The sequence below is a fragment of the Neopsephotus bourkii genome, unplaced genomic scaffold (genome assembly GCF_033783945.1).
Source record: "Neopsephotus bourkii isolate Nb327-2 ecotype Australia unplaced genomic scaffold, CSIRO-AGI_Nbou_v1 NB_1686, whole genome shotgun sequence".
Lineage (NCBI taxonomy): Eukaryota > Metazoa > Chordata > Aves > Psittaciformes > Psittacidae > Neopsephotus > Neopsephotus bourkii.
In genome coordinates this window covers 278,066-303,409 of record NW_026902160.1, presented here as the reverse complement: position 1 = coordinate 303,409, position 25,344 = coordinate 278,066, and the positions used below count along the sequence as shown (strand labels likewise).

At 39.5% G+C, this 25,344-nt stretch overlaps 1 protein-coding gene across 18 annotated transcripts in view; it reads right to left on the bottom strand.

Annotated features, from left to right (window-relative positions):
- Nucleotides 1-178: 178 nt before the first annotated feature.
- The window catches only part of ADD1 (adducin 1), a 60,780-nt gene continuing 35,614 nt past the window's right edge, over nucleotides 179-25,344 (bottom strand). For 3 of the 18 annotated variants that reach the window (XM_061376033.1, XM_061376035.1, XM_061376034.1), the window contains exons 6-18: nucleotides 24,909-25,058; nucleotides 23,860-24,003; nucleotides 23,643-23,741; nucleotides 23,087-23,263; nucleotides 20,562-20,906; nucleotides 17,515-17,616; nucleotides 15,658-15,747; nucleotides 15,539-15,556; nucleotides 14,723-14,815; nucleotides 8,994-9,150; nucleotides 7,807-7,974; nucleotides 7,009-7,104; nucleotides 179-2,393 (exon numbers count right to left, since the gene is read on the bottom strand). In XM_061376033.1, coding sequence (XP_061232017.1) covers nucleotides 2,041-2,393; nucleotides 7,009-7,104; nucleotides 7,807-7,974; nucleotides 8,994-9,150; nucleotides 14,723-14,815; nucleotides 15,539-15,556; nucleotides 15,658-15,747; nucleotides 17,515-17,616; nucleotides 20,562-20,906; nucleotides 23,087-23,263; nucleotides 23,643-23,741; nucleotides 23,860-24,003; nucleotides 24,909-25,058 — 1,992 coding nt within the window. In that variant the 3' untranslated portion in view covers nucleotides 179-2,040. Of the gene's footprint in view, nucleotides 2,394-6,228; nucleotides 6,264-7,008; nucleotides 7,105-7,806; nucleotides 7,975-8,993; nucleotides 9,151-14,722; nucleotides 14,816-15,538; nucleotides 15,557-15,657; nucleotides 15,748-17,514; nucleotides 17,617-20,561; nucleotides 20,907-23,086; nucleotides 23,264-23,642; nucleotides 23,742-23,859; nucleotides 24,004-24,908; nucleotides 25,059-25,344 lie in introns of those variants that run through there. The other 15 variants (XM_061376045.1, XM_061376037.1, XM_061376047.1 and 12 more) reach the window with 15 other exon arrangements.

Genomic DNA, 25,344 nt, shown 5'->3' with positions numbered 1-25,344 from the left:
CCCCTGGGGCCACCCGGGTGCTGCCCCAGGATGAGTGGGGAAGGAGCCCTGCACCCAGTAGAAATACATTAAAGCAATCATTAATCAACACATTAACCACTGATAGAAAAAGGGACAAATGAAACCTGACAGGCTACAGATGTACAACAAAACTGCACAAAGGTTTGAAAGCAGAACATGAAGGTTTTAAGACTTTTATTTGTGAGTAGAACTTAATGATACAAGAGAAAAAAATACAGGACTTTATTCTACCCCGAAGTGTGTAACCATAGCATACATGACTACATTTCATACTGTAATACAAAGAATTAAAAGAACAAACTACAAAATTAGAAATTAAAGAGTCATTGCATACGTGGTCGAGAGAAATGGGGGGACTCCATTAAAGAACTGAAACATACAGCAATTAGTCACTGAATTAGGACCCTGCGCTAGAACATGATTCAGCAAGGTGAGCACTGCACTCTTAAGAGTGGGCAGAGGGGACACAAGGTTCAAGCACACGTGAAGCCGCTGCGGCCCTGGGCAGTCGCCTGCCTTGCTTTGGCACCGACCCCTCTTCCAAGTCTCTTTCCGCACCCAAAGCTCCATTTCCCCTTCCATCTCCCAGCCTGAGCCGTGCCCCTGCTCTGCCGCAGCAGCGTAAGGCATTAGTTTGCTGCTATTTTACCCACTGCAACGTTTACTATTGTTCTAAGAGGTGCCAGCCACATCCTGTTTTCTACAGCCGCTTGCCGTGAGTCAGCGCGTTGCCCTCTCCTCGCAGGGCTCTCAGCATTTGCTGCTGCTGAACCAGAAACACTGACATGAGGAACCCAACGGGTTCCAGCCCTCCCTACCCCACCTGGCACTACTGTTAGGACGGGTGACAGACAGAAGCATGGCAGTGACTGGGAAATAGCGAGTTCAGTGGCAAAAAGTGATTTTCTTTACCATGCTACATATTAAACAAACATTTATAGCAAACTGTGAAAATACACCTTTTAAGGTTACTTGGGGTTTCTGTACTTCACCGCTGGCAACAAAAATAAAATATTAAAGAAACACCAGTTTTTGTAAGTGAAAATAATTCATATAAAACAAGGTTACCTATTCAGTGTAATGCATTTACATTGTTATCATGGGAAGAACACACACGGAAGGCTGCAAGCAGGGTTTACGTGCAGCAGCCCTGCACCCAAACCCTCTGCTAAGGCCCAAACCAGCAGCCCAGGCTTCACATCACCACTGCGAAACCTCCCAGACACTTCCAGTACAGTTACTTTTAATCTGTTCTAACAGCCTAATCACCATGTGAGCAATCCATAGGGAGGCAAGACTCAGAAGTCACATTTCCCTTCAACTGCATTTGCTAGGAAGTAGGATTGGGCTCTTAACGCACAACTGTGAGCGGAACACACCATGGTTATTTCAGTCCTGGACAGCAAAGATGATTTCACGAGCCAGTTAGAAAATAAAGTGAAAAACACCTTTGTTTTGTTACAATGGTGAGAGGGGAGAGAGAGGAAGGAATGGACTAGCCTCAAAGCTTGACTAAAACAGGGTTTGCGAGCATGTACTCACATGTCAGTTCAAGAACACCTCCCCTCGAGAGCGTCACTGCAACAGCATCCGCTCAAGAAGTCAGCACTTAAAAGGAAGCTTACTTGTGACTTGGAACAGAACATGGGAGAAGAACGCTCCTTGGTGTAAGCCATGTGTGGTTTATTTGTAATTGTGAACATCTCTTTATTCATTTGTAAAGCAGCGCAGGCTTTAAATCAAGAATAGCGGTTCGATGCCTTCCACATGGAAGTCATTCACATTTGATTCCAAATTCAGGATCAGATCTGCGGTAGCTGCTGAAAACACAGGATTAGCACCTTTTTGGCCATTAGTTTCTGGTTACAACCTCAAACAATCAAGCCATAACTCGAGGGGCTGGTTGGGTTACCTGTTGCATTCATTTACATAAGTACGACAAAACACTCGGTACGATCTGGTACATTCTAGTGGTTAATGGAGGTGGGAATGACAGTGTTTCTGCAGTGTGTTTGGCCTTTAGGAGTCACTCTTCTTTTTGCTCTTCTTCAGGAAGGAAGGAGTGCGAAACTTCTTTTTCTTTTTCGATGGGGACTTCCCTGGAGATTCATCACTACCTGCATCGGCTGCCGGCCCCTCCTCCGTGGTTGGTGTCACTGGCTCTTCAGCAGGTTGAGGCTGGGGTTCCTTGGTTTCCACTGCAGGTGATTCCGTTTGGCTTTTGGGCACATCTTCCTCACACCTCCCTTCCTCCTTCCCTAAGGGAGGGAAGCTGAGTGCTTCTGAAGGCTCGTCAGGGGTGAGATCTGGGAGGGTTTGCTTGAAAGTTGCAGCGTCACTGTCATCTTTGTAAGTCTGGTCCTGCTGTCTCTCTGGTGGAGGGACACACAACAACACAGTTAGTTTTACCCGAGTGTCCCTGGAACACAGAAGCGAAGTGAGTTGATGGTGAACGCGCTCTATAAAAAAACCTAAGATTTACTTTGCAGAAAAGCCTTTGTAATAGGTCTGGGCTCATTTTGCTTTGCGCACAGAGGTACAAACAAGATACTGAATGTTCTCTTTGTCTTTACGCTTCTGACCACAGAACAGATAGAGCCAAATTCCATCCTGTGGATGTAAACCAGCAAGAAAGCGACTGTTTCAGCTCTCATTTTTTACGTGTAACGTACAGGAGGTTTCAGGGCAGTAAGCAGGAGCTGAACCTGCTCTCCTGGCACTGAGGAAATTCAACATGAAATTCCAAATCTCAATTCTTTTTGGTTTTGGTGGAACAGAACTAATCACCGGTTTGCAGTGATCGATACAAACAAATCAAATCCACTGATTTCTAAGGGGCTGGCTTGCCAATTTGTAATCAAAATGCTTGGATCTTTATAACATTGTCCCATGAGATCTAACAACTGCTGCTTCAGAATATGATCTCCTATCACAAAGGCTTCACTTGGTGCGCAAGATATGAGTATATATTATGGATACCTGCAAGTTAAATCCATGGGGTTTATTAAATTAAATGAGCTCAGCAGGTTATGCAATAACAGCTTTTGTTCTTAATGTATGTGATGTCTAACAGCAAAACTCACCCCTGTAAAAGGAACATCAAAAACCTGGTCCAAACTTCACGTCCAAAGGTGAACTTCACCACCGCTCCCTCAACAGTAACACTTCCCTCCTTCACCACTACACTTTAGAGATGTTCTGTTTACAGCTCCTCTTGGTACATTAACACAACCTGCAGTTTTTAGAGTTCCCTGCAAAGCTCGTCACTGCGCTGGAACCAAGAAGGATCTCGTCAGCTGTGTCAAATATACCCCCACTGATGTTACGTAAGGAGCAGTTCAGAACAAAATCCAGGCCATGCTCATTGTAAGGCACAAAAGGCAACTATTTTTTTCCTCCTTTTAAAATCTTGTTCATTTTAATTTGAAAAGGCTGAAGGCTTTCATAAGAATTTACAGAAAAATAGTTGATACTTTCCCATTTTTCCTATGGAAATGACAAGTGTTCTTTTTCTTTCTGCCAGATGGGAGTGATAATCCTCTGACATATTTCAGAGGGCTCTGTTCTGTGAATACCTGCTAGAAAACCAACATAGTTTGCCTAGAGCAGCATGAGTTTCTAATAGGTTAAATCAACAGCACACACTAGTATTCAGTGCCAAACACTCGGAATGCACGAGTTAGCAGTTTAAAAGTTAAAATGCAGGCAGGACTTAAGAGGAAGAAGAGAAAAAGCCATTATGTACAATGCAGACTGCCCCCTGAACTCTGGTTTAACCTAAGTCTGTGATGCACAGACCCATAAGAAGCACCACCTACAATTCGTTCTTTTGGGATCTCATTTTACTTTTCAGGAATTAACTGAAAGCCTTGCTGATGTCTTCTCCCTACGATCCAGGGACAAGATGTCTGTGCCAGGGGAATTTAGACTGGACTTGAGGGAACATGTCTTTATCGAGAGGGTGGTCATAGAATCATAGAATAGTTAGGGCTGGAAAGGACCCTAAGATCATCAAGTTCCAACCCCCCTGCCATGGGCAGGGACACCTCACACTAAACCATATCACCCAAGGCTTTGTCCAGCCTGGTCTTGAACACTGCCAGGGATGGAGCATTCACAACCTCCCTGGGCAACCCATTCCAGTGCCTCACCACCCTAACAGGAAAGAATTTCCTCCTTATATCCAATCTAAACTTCCCCTGTTCAAGTTTTAATTCCTTGTCCTATCACTGTAGTCCCTAATGAAGAGTGCATCCCCAGCATCCTTGTAGGTCCCCTTCAGATACTGGAAGGCTGCTCTGAGGTCTCCACGCAGCCTTCTCTTCTCCAGGCTGAACAGCCCCAGATTTCTCAGCCTAAGCCCCAACTTTCTCAGCCTCAGGTGAAACCCTGAAGGAGGCTCCCTAGAGAGGTGATCGATGCCCCAAGCCTGTCAGTTTAGGAGCCATTAGGACAATGCCCTTAACAATGTGCTGTAACTCTTGGTCAGCCCTGTCATGGTCAGGCAGTTGGGCTGGATCACTGTTACTGGTCCCTTCCAACTGAAATAGTCTTCTCTGTTCATTAGCTGGCCCAATTGTTACAGAGCAGGCACCATGTTATACTGCCTGACAGTTTCACAGTAGCTTTTTAAAATAACTTTAAAAGAAAGTTTTAAACAAAGTTAAAAAAAAAAAAAGATTATAAATTCTTAAAATGAAAGAACAGGAAGCTACAGGCATTTGCCAGTTGGCCTAAGCCTTGGATAAATGTAAGCGGGTTTATAACTCCTTAATCCAGGACTGCTATCCTTCCCAGTCTGTCAAATTACCATCAGCTTTCCCAAATAGATTAGCATTATGCTGGAATCAAACAAACATCTGTTTACCCAGCTCACTAAGGGCAGTATTTTACCAGAACTGGGTGGATTCACAAATTCCACATTTGGTAAAGACAGCATGCAGTATGCAGACATCTTAGTTCTACTTGATGGATTCCAGTAATGGAACTAGGAAGGTTTAAGAATGCATCTTGCTGCAGAACCTGTTTACAGTTTAAGAACTCAGCAGTACCTCAAAACTTCTGAAGCTTTTTAGAACACTCATGCCTAGATCCATGCTCCTGCTTTCTATATACTGTGACATAAGAGTTTGGAAAGTAACAATACTGGTGAGTGTTTACAATTCACATTATTTATGAAGAATAAAGGTTTAATGTTTTTTTCCAACACAAACATGTGGACAAACATACAAACTAGGCCACAACTGAGTTAACACAGAACAGTTTGCTGACTTCAGCTATGCTTAAATAGAGGAAAATATGAGGTAAAAAGGTTGAGAAGCAGCTCTATACAGAGACCACCGTCATTCAACAGAACTTCTGCCAACCAAAGTCATCATGGGCGTGAACTTCCAGTTACTCTCCAAAATGAGCTTTGTATGTTTGTCCTGAAAAACTTACACAACTACAAGAGTTTGTGGAGCACGATTCTCAAACTGAAAGACTCTTCAGGATTTACAGCTTTACTTGTAACACCACAGGTGTCTATGCTGTAGTTGGACTTTTGTAACGACAACAAACACGCTGACTTTCGGATATAACAGGACATACAAATGGAAGGGGCCAAACACAATTATTATTTCAAAGTATAATCTGAGGTAGCCCTGCAGAGCCAGCTGAAACAGATGTCGAAGTTGCTGCCACCGTGTTCTTGCTGTTATTCCTTTGTTGGAACTGGGATTTCTCTACAGCTGACACATATAACATTGAAGTAGCTCCATATCCAGTGCAGAAGTCTGCTGGGTAAGTTTCAGTCAATGCCAGTGGTAACTTTTGCACTGGAACAGATAAGGAACTTCATTCCATGTCACTACCAGGTCCATACCAGGTTGTATAGGCAGCAGCAAACAGCTGGGGCAGAAACTCCCAGACCTGTTTCAGCTGTACCTGAAAGACAACTTCAGACTATTCTTTTTTAAGCTGAGGAACTGGACATACAGATATGGAAACACATAATGTCACTTCCAGTCTCTCGAAGGGGGAGTGCATTTTCACATAAGATCTGTAACTACCTAGAATTTCATGAAGCCAACAACTGAAGACATCAGTGTCTCAACTGAAAGAGCCTGCTTAAGAAAAAAAAAAAAGCAAAACCAACAACCCCTTAGTAAACAAAGATGCAGAGTGAAGCAAAGCACATAAGCAGGTCAGAGTATGGAATGATACTTACTATGGTAACAGGTACTCTTTAGCATATCCATCTCCTGTTTGTAACGCAGCCACAAGAAGAAAAAAGCACAAGTAGAGAATCTATGCATTCATCACAGCCATTGTGTTAAGTTAAAAGAATGGTTGCAACCATTCTTATCGAAAACAGGATGAGATGAGGTATTGAATGGAAGACTAACAGACAAGTGATATGTCCAATGCACAAGGTAAAGGAAACAAGACAAAAATTAGATTACACCTCTTCAAGATTGTTACTTCATCCTTTATTTGAGGAAACTGTGGACTTTACCAGCCCTGCTCTCATTTAAGTTAAAACTACTACATAAGGTGAGCAAATCATATTTAGAGTCAAATTGAGTTGGAAAATTATTTACTGAGGTGTAATCCAAATACAATAATGTTTAAGAAATGTGCAATCAGCGAAGGTGATTTACCAAAGCATCCAGATTTGTGTCTGGTTCACATCAGACACTATTCATTTTCTAAGAGCCACCATTTCTCACAGAAAATGTACAAAAGGGTAAATCAGTTGAGAAACACCAAGAGATGACAAGGCAATTCTGAAGAGATGAAAATTTTGTCTTTATATTAATGCACACTTCTTTATTATTGTAAAACAGAACTCCCAGTACACTCACAGTTTAGTGGAGTATATTTTAGGTAGTATAAAGTACAAGACAGAATTTACCTTTATTAGCTACTAGTTCATATATTTTCATGCGTCAGTCACTAGTGATGCAGTTACTGGGTTTCCCTGGCCCCCACATGATCAGAACATACCTTCCTCTATTTTAATCGGCGTGCTGGGAGGAGTGCGAGCTGAAGTGGGATCAGGGGGACTTCTCTCTTTCTGTGGCCTGCCATCTTCTGAAGGTTCTGCAGATGTACAAAGGCAGAGGAAACCTTTCAGCATTCAAGAAAACATTGTGCTCCATGTGCATAAGATCTGAATACATTTTCCGGCATCAAAATTCTGCCAGGATATGAAATAATACCAAAGCAAGCAAAAGGAAAATAAGTGATAGTTTGATATTAACAGGACTGTTCAAGTCACAGCTGTGCTCTGTGGTGGTTTTTGTTTTTCCAAAAGGGCATGAACAATGTAATAGTTTATGAATTGGTTTATCATGCTGTTCTGAAGAAAACTGGTGAGGAAAAGCCACAAGGAAGAGATAAACGGGCTGGGAGGGGAAAATGCTTTCAGATCTATGCGAGAGAGTGCTCTTTTGCTTACTTTGTATTGCTGAGACTCTGAGTAAACAAATTTGCATCCCCCACAAAGAGAAGATTGCATGGATAATCAGAGAAACATGCAGTAATTAAGTGATTCAAAACAGATTTCACAGTGGTTTTGTGTTTGTAATTAGCAAGGAAGGTCCCCCTTACTTCCAGGTTTAAACATTAACAGAGTACACCGTGTATCAGGAAGTGTTACAACATTTTTCTGTACAGTTCACCTACACAATTAAAAGTGAAATCAGCCCCACAGATGAGAGTCAACTGACAGAATCTCCAAATGGTGTAGCTAAAGAGGTTGTTCCTTAGATTGCAAGCACAACTGTACCATATTAATAATACCTGAGGCCTCAGCCAAAAGGACAGGATTGGACCTTAATGCTTTGATCACTGCAGTATGAAATTCCTTATGGGAGGACTTCTGCCCATCTGGCTCTTCTCGGTTAAGATGTGTGATGACTTGCTGCGTGGTCTGACAAGAAACCCATGCAGCAGCAAACTGAGTGTTATCTAAAGATTTAGACAGTGATGATACGTCACAATCCGGTAAAGTCTTTGTATCTGGTTCCTTGAAAGGCTTCTGATCTGCCTTTCAAACACAGAGATTCTTTTATCTGATCTATTTTGCTCACTGATGGTTTGGTTTCTAAGCAATGTGCTCTACTCCCCAGGTGGGGTTTGTCTCAGGCACACAGCCTATCCATATTTTGGTATCCTATCTAAGAAGGATGTACCAACGTTACTGAGAGAATAAATAATACGCCAGCTACACAGGCGTAACAGCAGAATATCCCACCCAACACAGTCCAATACTGGATTAACTGAACACATACAATCTACAATGGCTCCTACATCATCTTATCAAAAAAAAGGCAGAAGCCAGGAGGACACACTGCAAGAGAAAAGACACTTCTGGTTCCTGCATTGCTCAAATTCAAAACTTAACAACAGATGAGCATCTAAGTATCATGCTTTAACATTATAGAGGAGTAAAGCAGGAGAACCACTTCAGATGCAACAACCATCTCCATAAGTCTACAGTAATTTAGAAAGTCTGTTTTGGGGGACATGTGCCATTTCCAAGTAGCCACCAAACATGGTTCTGTACCTTCCCCTTTCAACAGATTTCTCAAATCCACAATTTTCAATGAGGTAGAAAACTCCAGTTTTGCTGCTGAAAAGCAACACTACTGTCTCACCCTAGACTGTATCTAGTGCCAAGGGAAACAAAGTGAACAGTCTGCAATGCTGCAAAAAACTTTTTTGACTGCATTACCTGGCCATCCTAAACACCCAGTTTGTCTGCTAGGATAATTTTTAAGAGAAGAATGATGCACTTTACAGAATACTCCATTAACACTCAGATTGCACATTCTATCTCCAATATGCCTCTACATTTTTAAGTCACACTGGGAAAACTGAAACACTCCGAAGCTGAATACTTAATCTATGGTCTTTGCAGGTAACCCACCATCCAATTAGTAATAAACTCAGTCTATTGCAGAAAAAACACACACAGAGAAACCAACCTTCTGGTCCCTTCTGCTTCCTTTCTACTTCTTTGCGATACTCTTCCAGTTCCCGATCGGTGAGTTTATTGAAGGGATTTGGTCCTGTCGTGCTCACTATGACTTTGGGTTGATATTCCTTCTCAATTATTGCCTTTGATGCAGTCACCAGTTCTCCCTGACAAAAGACAATTAAGATACATCTGCAATTGAGCAGCAACTTGCAGAACTCTGAGAAGTACAAGAGGCTACAAAGCAACCAAAACCAAAACAAAAAGATGAACTGAAAAATGCCACATTTATTTTCTTTTAAATAAAAATAATCAAAACTACTACAGATTTTATAACAAATATAATAATTGACAGCAGGTTAATATAGAGGAGAAAACAGGTCTTGTTAATTACTCTTACAGACACATCAGTGTTTCCACCAGGGAATATCCACCATTAAGCAGTAAATCAAACAGCAGTCCAACAGCCTAGCTGAATTATGTCTCAAGTCACAGAAGTATGACTTTTTTCCACACAAAGGAAATGGGACACCAGGCCCAAGTACCTGGCAGTCCGGGCACAGAATACCTGTGTATTCACAGGAGTCAGCTTACAGGTATTTTTGTGGTTGGTTTGGGTTTTTTGTTTGTTTCAGGAGAGCTTTTTTGTTGGTTAAGTTTTTATAATACGGGAAAAGCCATTTCTAGTAGCTACTGCGTAACATCTAACAGATGTTACAGTAAAAAGCCATCTTGTATGTGTTCGGCATACATCAGGATTAACAGTTTATTACAAGCAATTTTTAAGCAACAAACATTAACTGCCATCTTATACAAGTTAGATATTTACATCTATAACATTTGTCTTACAAGCCAGATAAAAAGTTATACAAACATTAGGAATTCTAAGCACAGTAAGTTGCAATGGACCAAAGCAGCTGCATCAGATTTTCTAATACTAAGGTTTTTAGTTTTTCTTCTCTAAGACTTAAGCCATTGGTTTTTCCTTGTCTCAGATACAAAAGATTTTTGCCTGGATTACTGCTGTATCTTTCAAGTGACTTTCAAATGTTTAAGCATTTGGATTTTTCATTGGATATATACATAACTCTACTGACACTAGTTTGGAAATTACTGGTGTGAACTGTGCCCCACGTCATTGTGACACCTGAGTTGCCTTTATTGTTGAAAAGAGGTATTTGAATTCCACTACCAAGTAAGTATGGGGAATTGATTAGCCCACATCACCTACCTACTCAAATTTTATTTGTATTGATGTTGAAAAGAAAGCATTAGAAAGTTCAAAACAACACCTGAACAAAGAGACAAACAAACATTCCATTCCATGACCATACTCAATGGACAAGCATGAGATCATCACTGTAAAACTGAGGGTGAAATTAGAGCACTGTTTTGGATGCCAAGAGCTGCTATGGACAAGTTGTCAGCATCAGCAAGGCGACAGACCCGAATGTCCAGATGGAACACAGACAAGAGCAGTGAAAGCTCCTCAGGAGAGACCTCCAGAAATCTGGTCTAAAGCAATGCAGGCAGGTAACAACTGCTTGTGGTTAGAATCTATGCTGCTCTCTGGGAAGCAAATACCAGCCAGAAGTACTAAAGAACAAACAGCACAACAACATGCCTCCACTGTAAGATCCTCAAAGGAACTGCAGGAGGGAAATATCTCTAAATAATTACACATCACCTCCATTTATCCATTAAATAAGAGGAGCTCATCTTGGATGGAGAACGTCAGTAGAAAGTGAAAAGCCTTTTCTTACCTATTTCCATTAAGCACCAATTTGATAGTCATGGCTTTTCTGACAGGACAGTGTATTAAAAAAACTAATCACAAAACCATAATAGAATCATAGAATAGTTAGGGTTGGAAAGGACCTTAAGATCATCAAGTTCCAACCCCCCTGCCAAGGGCAGGGACACCTCACACTAAACCATGTCACCCAAGGCTCTGTCCAACCCGGCCTTGAACACCACCAGGGATGGAGCATTCACAGCTTCCCTGGGCAGCCCATTCCAGTGCCTCACCACCCTTACAGTAAAGAACTTCCTCCTTATAGCCAATCTAAACTTCCTGTTTCAGTTTTAACCCATTACCCCTTGTCCTATCCCTACAGTCCCTAATGAAGAGTCCCTCCCCAGCATCCCTATATGCCCCCTTCAGATACTGGAAGGCTGCTATGAGGTCTCCACGCAGCCTTCTCTTCTCCAGGCTGAACAGCCCCAGCTTTCTCAGCCTGTTTTCACACGGGAGGTGCTGCAGTCCCCTGATCACCTTCGTGGCTTCTTCTGGACTTGTTCCAACAGATCCATGTCCTTTTTTATGTTGAGGACACCAGAACCTTCATAAAAATCCTAATTATTCTGTAGAAAATGTAAACATCCCCAAAACTAGAGGTTCCAGCTTTTAATGACAGCGGACAACTGATGCCCACTGCAACTCTTATTTCCCTCTTTATCTCTGCCTGCCCTTCAAACTACACATGTAGTTTTAACTGAAACACAGCAGTAAGTAGGAGGGTCTTGTAAAGCACTGAACTCAGGTGGAGTTTCTAAACTTTTCTAGGGTTATGAAGGCCAAAAGAGGAACAAGACACACAGTGCGCACTGGTACCCCTGGAATGTGTAGGAATCTAACTTGTCTACTGGGTAGAACAATTCTCCCTTGAAATGAGATTTTACCCAATACCTATTGATTTAATAACAACAAAGAGCAAGACAGAGTTTGCAAAGAGATGACCAGTGCACTGGCATCACATGTCCTCATCCTTACAATTATCTTTGTTAAATACTCAGAATAAAAGCAGCACATCAAGCTTATCGCATTTACTAAATTAAACAAAACCAACAAAGCAAACCCAAAGATGTAGAAAAACCACACTCACAGGCAATGCAAACCGTATTTGTACTAGCTGAGTATCTTTGACCCAAGGGAAATACTACTGAAAAAGATCAGAGGCAACAACAGTAAGTGGATTACATATTACAAAGCAAAAGCACTTGTGTTTTTTGGACCTTAAAGGCAGAAAAATTACACAAGAGACCAGAAAGGCAAACTTTTGATCTGCTAAAAGCTCTTTCCAGATTAAGACATTCAATTTTGCTCAGTATCAGTAATATGGAAGCAGTTCAAAGGCCACTCTCAAAAACTTTAGGGGTAGAGGGACTGGTTCTATGGGGACAATATATTGTACAGTAGTATATTACTAAGATCTGCAACATGATTACTCTAAAACATATACAAATCAAAGAAGTAGACATGCACTACTTCACAGAATAGGCACTGGAGCAGCCTTCCAAGAATTCAAATAAAAATATATAACACAAAATGAATGGACAGAAGGAAATGAGTATAAAGGACTACAGAGACAAGACATATTTTAGATTGTTCAATATGACATTAAAATAGACAGGACTCTGCAGAGCTATCAACCTGTCCATGCCTCTCAGATTCCTATGAACCTTCAGAAAAATCAAGTAAGAAAACTGGTCTGGAGATGCTTCCAGTATTACAGAGCCTGCAGAGAGGGAATAAGTTCCCATACAAAAGACTGGCACTCTGTTTCAACACAGGATGACACGCAAAACACTAATGTTCTAGTGATTTCAACTAGATTATGCTAATAGCAGCTTTATTTTTGATGATTCTAGTACTATTTTGCTGACTATCTGAAGTTTGATTGCATGTATAAGCACCTGAATATCAACAGTATTTTCTCCACTGTGAAAAATAATGGATAGATAACATTCACAAACAGAATGCATTTTCACTCCTGAGAAAGTCACTTAAGTTAATGATATATAATAGACTTTCATACTAAACTTGGACCTCACATAACCTACAGGAAACTTCAGATTATCACACCATTTTGCAACTTCTCCACCAAGCCTTGCTTTCAGAGGAAAACTTCACAACTGCTATGACCTGACCATCAGTTAACATGCAAGCATTTTATCTTGTTCTCAGGTATAGATGAGCAAAACTGGCACCTTATACATGCCAAGTTTTCTTTAAGACCTTAGGTTCATAATAGCTGTCTAAAGACAACAACACTCTTATCACAATCTGGCATTAATCCAGTGCCTTTGTCCAAAAACCCCAAAGGTTCTTAAAGTACTATTCATGTAGAAGTTGCCATTAAAACACAGTGCCATCTCTGGGGCAGAACTGAGAGGCTCTTAATGAAGAACAAAGCCCCAGAACTTCCATTCCAAAGGAAGAGACATGAAACAAGTGAGTGCCCTTTTACTTTAAATTCCTGAAAATCCACGTGATTTTGTGTGTTTTAATCAGATTGCAGAATGGTCATTAGTAGCAATAACCAACATCCCCTCTCATTCAGCCAAGACTGCAGCAGAAGCTTGGTTAACCCAGTCTGTAACACAAATAAAATCACATGGTGCACAAGGAGCTTGTGTTGCAACATGACCAGAACTTGTCAGAACATGGACAAAGCAAGTGACAGGGCAAAATGGAATATTTACTACTGCAGCCATAGGCACAGGAGACTCAAAGCATTACATGCATACTTTACACAAACAGAATTGTTTTCAGCCCAAATAGTGTGCATTATGTTAACTGAAAACAATGTATTTTAAGCATTACTGCAATCAGATGGAACTTTTTACTTTAACTGTAATTAAGCATCAAAGCATTTGTCAGCTGAGAACTTGTCATTATCTGGTACATGAAAACCCTTAAGTCCTTGATGTAGAGGTCTCCTCAAAGTTTCATTCAAAGTCTCATGAGGTTTATGTTGGTATCCTGAGATCACTTATACTTATTTTGTTCCACAATACACAACTGACCTTTGGTATAGTCTTTCTAAGACATTTCTCTGGTGGGTTCTTTTGTTGTTTGGTTTGTTGCGTTGTTTTTGTTTGTGGTTTGGGAGTGTGTGTGTTTGGCTGGTTGGTTCTAATATCTGAATTAGTCTGATAACGAGATGTTAGGCATGACCTAAATCAAGATTTAAAAATCTTTGAGATAAAATACTGGAGCAGAAGAGACAGTGATGATTATTTGCACACTGGGTTTCCATGTTAGACCACCTCTATGAAATTCCTTCAAAACCTGGGAGAGAAAGACAGCTAAGGACACTTTGTTTCCAATGTGCAAACTGTTCCTGTTTAGTTGGCATCAAAGGACTGCCCACTCCAACCATATACACCTCTCTTGAATTCATTCTGTATCTAAAGTGTAGTACATAAGCATAAGCATGATTACATGTCTGAAAGCCAAACAATTCTTTAAGTGCAGGGCATTCCTCAGCAATACTGTAGGTAACAGCAGGAAGTTTTAAGGAAACAAGATGTCTAGCAATGCAGGATCAAAAGCTGACAGCATTTGTCAGCATGGCACTCTCTGAACACGTGGTATCTTTGGAATGACACTGATGTAATCAGGCTGAGATTAACTCAAAATTGATCTCAGGTTAGAGTAATTCAACACTAACAGCACAAGCAATGACACCCACTATATGTAAAACCTAATCAGCACCTCAACATTGTTTCCTTACCAGCTTCCACAGAGAAAGAAAAAGATCAAAATCCTTAAAAGATACTTTAACAGGATAAAGTACCTGCTGGTATAGTTGCATATACAGAATCTGGAGATCCATCTACTATTTTTGTTTCTTTTCTAGCCAAATCATTAACTAATAGGGGAAAGGTCAGGGTAAGGAAGAGGTAAAATGAAGGGTGAACAACAGTATTTAGAGCAGTATGACAGGGCAGTACCTTTCTAACAGACAGAGATTTAGCGGGGCTAAAGGCCTGCTCTGTGAGATCGAGCCCTTCAATAGATTCCGTACAGTCTGAGAGGGGAGCATCCTGCAACAGTAAATCGAGTAAACAGAGCAAACCGAGCCCAGGCTTTAAAACATCAACCAAAACCATTATGATGCTTGCTAAAAACATGCAAAGAAACAGTAACTGGCAGATGAAATTGCAAGTGACAATGGATTGACATGCACACAATATGACACCCAACATGAATAATGCTATGGCCATGATGAGACTTGCCAAACTTTTTAAAGTGTATCAGAAAATACTTATCTGAAGCAGTTAAAGCATTCAGATATATAGAGCTTTAAAGTCGTTCAGCCATACGGTATAACTGTATAGCTCTAATTCTTACTTTACTTTGAGCTACAATTTGTATATTGTATATCCAGATACATTGTTTTTAAGTTTTATTGATGTATAATAGCTCTTTCCAAACTGCTTTTCAAATAAAATATTATGAAGCATGATAAAACATACTTAACACACAACACTACTGCCCCATAGTGATCCTGCTGTGCCCAGTATTCTTAGTACTTCGAGATACATAAACTCAGAAAACAAACAAACAGAAAGTTGTCACAGAGCCCAACAAGTTTGAACAAGAATCTAATCCATAGAAATAAGCTTTCTGAATTTCATGCATTACATTCAGCAAAAAAAAACCCAAGAAGCATCCTCCACAGGCATGCTTGGACTACATGGCTGAAGCCTTTTAAATTTCTCACCCTGAGCACTCTCGCAGACAATGGTGTTACCTCTAAGACTTACCTTAAAAACAGAAACTCTCTGCCAATTAAAGAATAATTTCATAGTGATATATTAGGTGAAAGCAGAGGACACCATGGATTAACTTTAAGCTAACAGTTTTAGGCATTTTATACTCTCACCTGTACAAGACTTCTGTCCACAACTACCCCAGAAAGAACCTGGGACTGAGGGCCTGCAGTTTTGATATCTTGTAAGTTTTGCTCTCGGATCTGTAAAGGAAAACAGCAGAATAGAGTCACGTGAACAACAGAGAAAAGTTAACCACATCTCTGGTGGGTGGACCTGGCAAGACACTGCAACTAGTGTTGACTGCTATAGCCCCATCCAGCAAATAAAGCTGTGTATGTAAGTACTTGAAGGCACGTGCTTCAGTTCCTAGTTGCTTCCTCACATTCACCAGAATTTAGTCTTTAAGTACCACAGCAGGTATTGTCCTTTGCTTTTTAGCACTGTCTCACAGTAAAACTCTACAGATCAGGTAACAGTTTATGAAGAAAACTGAGAAGTGCAGAGGCCACATTTATACAAGTTTATTGTACCTGACCAGTCATTTACAGGTTTCTGTCACTAGCCACTAGTCACTGATACTGCACCAGAATATCATCTTCCTGTAAAACTTATTGTAAAACACTGCACAACATTCAACTTTTGCATCTAGTCAAGACCATAGTCATAAAAGGGCATATAAATACTTTTCAATGCATAAACTGAAACTCTGGAGTAATCAAACACATCGCTTTTGTTGCACCCTGGATACCTCCCAGTTCTTTCCATACAGAAAATGGGAACAGAAACTAGATCTTTAAATCTAGGTATTATCTGTTGAAATTAGATATCCTACAGTGATAAAGAATTCATAACAGCTGACTCAAAGTTGATTTCTAAAATATTCTGGTTCCCAGATAAATGAAGAAAAGCATGCAACTGGAAAGACCTCTACTTCACAACTAAAAAGGACGTTCAATTAATACAGAAATACATGCACGCAAGTATGAAAACACAAGGTATTATTAATACTTGGTATTTCAGAAAGTATGAAGATCCTGCATTATCTGTACGTGTTTCTAGTTTAATACTCCTTTTGTCATCAGGGAAGTAAAAAGTTTTACTTCTCTCAGTCACTTCATTCAAGGTTTTAATAAAACAGTTTGTGTTTCCAACACCAAGAAGCTGTTGTTTGGCAATTTCACTTGATTTCTCATTTCAATTATTATTTTACAGTGCCAAAACAGGAAAAGCAAAAGCTCTGTCAACCTTATAGAAAATATTTTAGAATAAATCAGTATTCCTGTTGGTACCCTTGTACAGAATTTCCTGTGACATAATGCTAACTCCCATGTTCCATATGGCCATCAGTTAGAAGCAGAAAAATGATCCAGAACAAGTTCAGTATTAACAAGATGCCAGTGCATATTTTATACTTAAAAAGAAATAAAGCTTAAAACACCCAATAGATTCAATGCTTTCCTGTTGGTAGGCTGGTGACAAGAAGACCTGAAATTAAAAAACTGGAAAATTAACTGCTAGCTGATTTCAAGAAGATTAACACACAGTTCCAAAGGCCCCAAATTTTCTGCAGCAATATTACAATGTAACAAAATATAATATGGAGAAATATCCATAGACTTCTTTGTCAAGGCCACAATTTCAACTGGTGAAATGAGAACAGTAAAAAGGGTCACTAATGTTAACTATGATGTCAGGGAACAGGCTGCTTCAGAGGTATCCAGCAACTGGTCTGGCAGTAACAAAACATAAGACAGTGGAAGTCTTCATAAAGTGGACAGTAGTATCATCTTTTTCCAAGATTATTTCAAAACATTTAGGAACTGTTTCCTTATAAAGAGGCAGGACAACGTCAGAGCTGTTTTACTGAGCCCCAAAATTTCACTAAAGCAAAGTGAGTTAGTTCATTACAAGTACACAGCTTGATTTTAGTGATGACAGAAAAAAAAAGTTATTTCATTATTACAAACCTTGTTCCTCATTTCTTGGACCTCCTTTGGATTGGTGTTCAATGGAACAAACAGGTTGGGGACAGCAGAGGTGGCAGTTCTATGTCCATCCTCTTTAGTCCACTGTAACATCAAGAACAGTTGAACAGTCAGAATTGCTGTAATGGCTACAGACACTCAGAGCAGCAAATTCACAGAACAAGTTGATCATGCATTATACATAGCAGAGAACTGAACCAATGATTGAATTCTTCTATTCACTCCCAAAACTACTTCTTCAGTGGTAGAAACTGTACCTTCAGACACATTTCTGATTATCAGAATTATTCTACTAAGTCAAGCCAGTAACAAGAACTAGAGAGGCAGTTAACTTGCAAATAACTTCCACCCAAAATGATCCAATTACTGCAGCTATGTGCAATTCAGAGGTTATGGAGACTGAAAGGTTTTTGAGCTGTTTTTCTGTGCACTTTACCACACTGACAATTGCAGTGTTCTCTGTTTCTGAAAACTGTCTACTTCTCACTTTACAAAGAGACTTATCAATATAGGAGCAGGAAAACTCCAATATTATTACTTATAATTTTTAAGGACATTTTTATCAGGAATTTCACAATGAGTTCATATTTGTTTGAAAAAGGACACTACTCCTTACCCAAAGAGAAATTCAGCAACATCTAAGGCACAACTTCTAAAAACCTTTTACTGCCATTTTCATTTTCTGCACTGGGTGTTTTTACAAAATAGCACAAGAGGGACAGAGAGATCATTGATTCAATCCTCTGATACTCAACAAACATCAAAGCGAACTTAAAGCATAAGATGACAGAAGTATGAAAAGCAATGTGATGTCACTAACCAGGTTTTAGTGAATGATTCTGTACTGTGAAGCAAGAGTGGGCATCACCAAAGTTTTGCATTAAAACAAGCTACTTCAGCAAAATGTTCTGTTTCCAGCATTAGTTTCTGCACAGATAAATAGCTGTATCAGCACAGCAACCTAAAGGAACAGTTTGGTGATGTCGAATATTTTATAACTCATAGCTCAAAGGGTTACAAAAATATCCCAAACACAAACTTCAAGCGCTTCATGGGTTCTTCATAGAAGGTTGCTTTATTTGATCAGTGCATTTAGTACGGAACTCTGTTTAATTCAATGCACAGCTAACTCTTTACCTGGATATGTTCATTATATGCAGTGTCCTAATTTCCCATTACTATTGCATAGAAAATGCACCGAACAGTAAAGCAAACCTGTTTATAGAGCAAATGCTATGCAGTTTTTCCTGAGTAACTTCAAGAAACAATAAGATAGCCAGAAACTGTCAAACTTCAAAAAGCAACAGAATTTTAAAATGTTTTGCAACTGTAAAGTAAAAAATGGAATGAACATGGAGCTGTGAAATACTCACTGATGATTATCTTCTCAGATAAAAACTACTCCAGCTTTTTATTAAAGATAGTTTTTAGTCAAAACAGATAAGAGAAACAACCTCAACATCAACAAGCTACTTTTTCTTCAGGTTAATAACAAGCATTAAAAAGTTTAAGTACACAAACCTGTTACACTGTATGAAATTTCCTATTGCTTCAGAATATCATTAAACAAGACTAGTTTCTGAGCAGGAATTTTGCTTCAATCTTTGACTGATAATTTCAGATATAAAATACTACCTACTTAGTGAGCCATGGTTGAAAAGCACAAACTGCTCCAAACATATGCATAGCTTTAAGCTTGAAGGCAAAACTATAGTTTAGTAAAATGTCAACCGTACAAACAATATATGTATATATTAATTTCTCAAACCAAAAAGAACACCATAAAAATACCACAGAGACAGAGATCCTCTGTTTTCTTAGGATTTTCTACATGTCAACACTATATATTTTAGTACACACATTGCCTGAGTAATCATCCTGTAGAAGTATTCCAAATATAAAGAACTCTGAGTGTATTCTGAGATTTGCAGGGGTAAATAAGAGGTGTTCTGGGAAAAATATATTTTTCTTTTCAAGAGTACTAGTTTTACTTTTTTTAAGACTCATCTGTAACCATACTATTACTATACATAGTACCAACGCTGAACTACTATAGTTCAGCTTGAAGTCAATTGCTACAAAAGCTTGTATGCGTGCACATACCTGCCTACCGTTTAGATGCTCCGTATACGTCCAAGAAAATATCAAAACCACAGTTACACATCAACAGCTATTGATGTCCATTTGAAAACATTTGATACTTTTGCTTGTCAATTAGCATATCCCTCAGTGCAAAATTTAACTGTAAAGCAGCATTGATAAACAAAAAGAAAAGCACCGGTTGCAGAATCTATCGCTTAGTGCCTGCTGATGGCCTGAGCTGCACTTTAGTCATGCCGCACCCAGCTGGTACTTTAGGAAAGACTTTCCATTTATGGCCATCTACTTACATGCAACACTACATGCAGAAGGCAGCTGGTTGTGAACACTCAGAGGCTTTAGGGTAGACAAAAGAATAGTAAACAGGACAGGAAGAGGAGCTGAGAAACTAGGGAAGAAAAACTGCTTAAGCAGAAAAACAACACTAAAATACTTCGACGCCAATTCTACTCTCATACATAGAGGGCTGCAAATGGCTCACAAGTTAAGTTGGTATATGCAACAGAGGCAGACATTTGATTTATTTTATATATACTTGTACAGGAGTACGTTGAATAGTTAGTTTCATTTTTGTTTTAACTGAAAAGCTTTCATGCAGACAGAATTAGTAGTTCCCTAACAGTTGTCCTTAGTTATATTATTTAAATGCAGAACCCATTCAGTCAAAACTATGATTCAATGTGGTCATTAGCAGGAAAAACTAGAGGCTCCAAAGTCTTAAGCAGTTTTAAGCATTAACAAGCGAGACTATTTTTACAGCTCAGATCTAATCAAAGCCAAATGAAGTGGTTAGTAAAACACATTTAGGTTTTTTATAGAAAGGAGAAAAGAATTAGGAGAGTGATCTTTTTCTTCCCAAAGCCTCTGAGTGCCAGCCACCCCAAGTTGCTCTACATCATCTAACTATGAACAGTAAGGTAGGCACAGACCAAGCAGTTGGTAATACAGCTTGGCACGCAGACACCGGACGAGAGAGACTGCAGCAAGGGTTTCACGTGATCGTGTGTAATGTTCGTCCACACCTTAGTCTTCGACTTGGGACTGCTGCCATTCTGCCCTTCTTCAGAAGCATCATCCCCTCGGCCAGAGTTCAGCCACCTTGTCTTCTCTCGCTGTTGTTTCTGAAAACTGTGTCTGAGGGGGGAGCAAATGCCTGACTCGCCATCACTAGTAAAGGAGTAACCTGTGACACTAGCTGGTATCTCGACATCGCTGTACTTTTTAGACTTCTCTCTCAGAGCAGGGCATCGGTATGGATAGCCAGTTCTGTAACCCTGAAGAAATAGACCAGCAGAATTAGTTTTCTACATCTCCAAGTTTCTCAAAAGACAACTGAATTTTCATTCAATTGATATTCTTAATCGTGAAAACCATTCTACAAAAGCCTTGTCTTTACCTCCTGTTCACCAGTTACAGCAGATAAAGCCAGATCGAAGGTGGATGATGAGGCTGCATTAGCATCCTTTCCAATCTAATGAACTTCTCAACCACTAATTTAAATGAGTCACCATATTTGGTAAACCCAACTTCAAAAACTTTGCATCAAACTTTTATGAAGAATTTACAGTAGTCCTGAAAAAGCCACTGAGGTCTTTGAGAATCTCATCAAGAGCAATGCTGTGAGGCTGCCTCTTCTCATATTCAGGCAAAAGAATTACCACTTGTGTAATTATCTGTTTGACAGATTAAAAAGAGAGAAACAATACGATACCTATAACTGCTCATCAAACTACCTTCCCCTTAATGCCTGGGTTTTAAAATGGGGGCCTGATGCATAAAAATTCCAGTTCCCTTCAGGATGAAAGTACATATTCAAATAGCTGTTATATAATTAACAAGTAATTCTTCCCACCCTGCATTTAATCAATTCACTATCCCCAGCAAGTTACTGGAGAATCTAATTTAGTGCTCTATCTCATCAGCACAGAAAGCATAATCATAAATTTAGGCACTGCAGAACTCTTTTCCCAGGACATTTCTGAACTAAAGTTTTGTAAGCTATACTTCAGGGAAGATTTTACTCTAACACCCAAACAATGAAGACCACTTGTCATAACTACCTCCACGAAAGTGTTCATTTTATTGGTTAAATGATCAGTCCTGCCCCTCTTTTTGACAGTTCTTCCTATGGACAATAGCATATGATTAGACAGCAGGAAGGCAAGCCAAATTTGAATTTGGAGTACATGTACTTTGTGGTAATTGCCTATGTATATACTTCTTCAGAAGCTAGTTTTGGGAGGGGGGGAAGCACACCGGTGTTTCCTGGTATTTTTCATTGACTTCTCAAGTAATTATTCAAGTCTCCAGAGCTGGATTTAAATCCACTTTCTTTGTACCATGTTCTAGCTACTCATTTACACTTTTTTTGGTTTTACTGCAATCAAATGTATTGCTTGTTTCTCACAATTCTAAATCAGTAACACAAAAAAGCACCTGTATGATACAAAATGTAGGGCAGATAAAGACATCTCATCTGTGCTCAAATATCTAGAATTTGACAGATTGTATATAAAGGCTTCAAATATGCTACTTTTATGTCCATATTGTCTCCCCTCCCTCATCTTCTCTACATATGTTGTTTTTCTCTCTTACTTCCTCTGAATTCTATTTTGCTTTGAATTATACGTTCCCTAATAAACTAGCCATGTTTTCCCCCGCCTTCTTCCACATTTTGCTCAGCATTTAAGATACAAAAAGAACATTTAACAGTTTCTCTAAGATTTTTCCACTAGAAAACTATTTTCAACATGGCCCAAAGAAAAACAGTGTGAATAACCTACCTCCCAAAGCACTCTAATTCTTTATAAATAAAGCTAGTTGTAAAGAAACTTCATCCCTGAGTACGTGGACTACTGTTTTCTTTGCGGAGTTTCCATGCATTAAAGCACTTCTTGAGGCATTATCTTGGTTGCTGCTCTATCTTTTAATTGTCAAAGTGCATCTTGAGTAATTATCTACCAGCTAATGTAGTTAACTATCCAACACATTAATTATTTGAAGTCTGTCTTTTGAGCTCTTCTAGGTTCTAGCAGAGTCTTACAAAGTCAAATCATGCTGGACCCTGCACCTGAGGAAACATTAACACTGTTTTACACATTTTGCGGAGGAGATGGAAACAGCGGGGAGAAAACAGACTAAGGAGTAGCAAGCACCACAATACTCTGATTTGTAAGTGCCAAGTCACACAAGGATCCCATCTGATCTTATTGATAACTACCAGATTATGAATACAAAAGTAAATCTGCTATCTGCACAAAGGACATCTGAAGCATTCTGTGATGCTTTTCATGTTGTCTCCTCCTCTGAGGGCTCTTAATTTTGGGGAAAGTTTATACAGCCTGCAGCCCATTCTGTCTCAACTATAGGCAGCCCATTTTTTACCAATATCCCTTACTGTTGCTTTTAAAATATTTTAAACATTATCATATGAAAAAAAACCAAAATGCCTTACCAGATTATCAAGCATTCGCATAAGCGCTTCAAACTCCTGTTCGCCAATCTGCCATTTTGGATGGGATATAGTACCCTCACCTGCTGGAGACTCAGGGGAACGAGACTTGGCTTTATACTTTCCAGGATCTAGAAGCACTAAATTGTCAGGTCCACCTGCACTGGCCAGGGTACGTACCTTAGAAACAATAAAGTCAGCTTTAGGTTTCTTGAGGGGAGAAAAGAACCAAAATCCCTCCCAAACTGACATCAGAAAAGCCAGAATAAATATATTTCATTTTTAAGCTAAATAAATTAACACACTTGTATAAAACTTGAAAATGTCTTAAGGCAAAAACATTTTAACAGGCAGTATATACCAAATCAATGCTTCCAATACAGCATTTGAAAGTTACTGGTTTAATCAGTATTTTGGATGTCCTTGCATAATAAAATGGTTTTACAAATCCCCATATTCGTTTAGATCAAGAATTTAACCAGGTAAAGAGTGCAACTATTTGTCTATCTGAAGGTGAATACAGCAGACTGTATTATTATAGAAATATTAAAATTCTTACTTGAATCTCACAGGCAAGCACTAGATTATGAATATAGTAGAAAGCCTCCTCAACAGTCTCTCCAACTGATACTAAGCCATGGTTTCTGAGAATAAGGACCTAGAGAGACATTGCAAAGAAAGTTAAGAGCAGTAAGGCAAGTACTTCCTTGCTCTTGATGAAAGAACAATCTCCCCTCCCAACATACTTCTCTTTAATTCCAGATGTAAATACTGACCTTGCTTTTAGGCCCCAAATTTTTCTGAATCACCACCTTTTCTTCATCATCCACTAAAATACCATGGTAGTCATGATAAGCTACTTCCCCTAGAGAAAGTGCTTCAGGTGAAATTGGCAAGAGACCACACTTCATTGCAGATACCTGAGAAACATGAAAACAACTAACTTAATCTCTTGCAACAGAAAAAAATTATGATAAGAATTCTATTAAAAATAGGGTTTTATATATTATACATAGGTGTCTGTACAGCCACATACATAGTGGTCTTATACTCCACCCCTAAAGGCTCTATTTTTCACAACTTTTGGATTGGATAGGGAAGTCACATTGACCCTGGGTCAGACTCAGTATGGCTGCTTTTACATGATGACACCTAGATGGAAAGACTCAGGGAAAAACCCTAAATCAACCCACAAAAAAACCTCAACCAAAATGAACTTCATCCTCCATTCCTTTCACTCCACTCAGCGACATCCCTTCCCAGAAGAAGAAATTCAGTTAAGAACTTTGACACAAGGAATTCCACAGCATTGAGGGTAAAGTTAAGGACCATTTTAAGACTGTTATTCACAATTTTAATAATCTGATCATTTATCCTTAAAATGGTTGCCCCAGAATGTGACCTTTGAAACAGTGTCATCAGATGACTCTCAAAAAATTCCAGAAGTAAAACTGACTTGTAGCTAGTTCCTCTACTGAGAGGTATTTTAAAAGCTTCAAATATTTAAGAAAACCTTGATAAATTGTGCTTTAAAAAACATGCTAAAGATCTTACAACTCACTGTCAAAGGATATGGTCTTTTGTGGTAAAGGACACATACATATGAAATACATATTTTCCAATTACAGCACTTTACTGTCTGACCACTCATTTAACAACAAATAAGGAGGATCTCATTGATTCAAACAGAACCACATCCTTGAAGGCAGACTTAAAGGCTTTGTGCCCTTCAAAAAGGAAACAAATCTATGATTAAGGGGGACCAACCTGTTTTCCAGCTGGAAGGGGTGGGGGGTAAACAGGACAAAGTCAGAAGTGTGCTTACCGCTGCCCCTGCTGGCGTATGAATGTGAACGATGCATTTAACATCGGGTCGAGCTGCGTAAATTGCAGAGTGCAAAGTAAACCCAGCCTGGTTTACTCCCAAGTTAGTGCTTCCACGATCAACTACATCTCCCTGAATGTTGATTTTAACCTGGGAATGAAAAGTTAGTTTCATCAACGAATCATGACTGTCAAAGTGATTTAATTCAGCATCTACCACTGAAGCTCTAAACCTTTCTTTCCTTTAGTATTTTATTTTAGCAAGTGTCAAAATGTGCACGATAAGGCTGTAGGCAGGTGACCAGGGCCCCAGCTTGAGATCAAGCTGCCTGAAGAGGACATGAGAAATTACTGCATATGACACAAGGAATCACTGCCTGTAGCAGGCAATGGTGCAAGAAGCGGACAGTTTACACACAGCACTGTGACAAATGGCT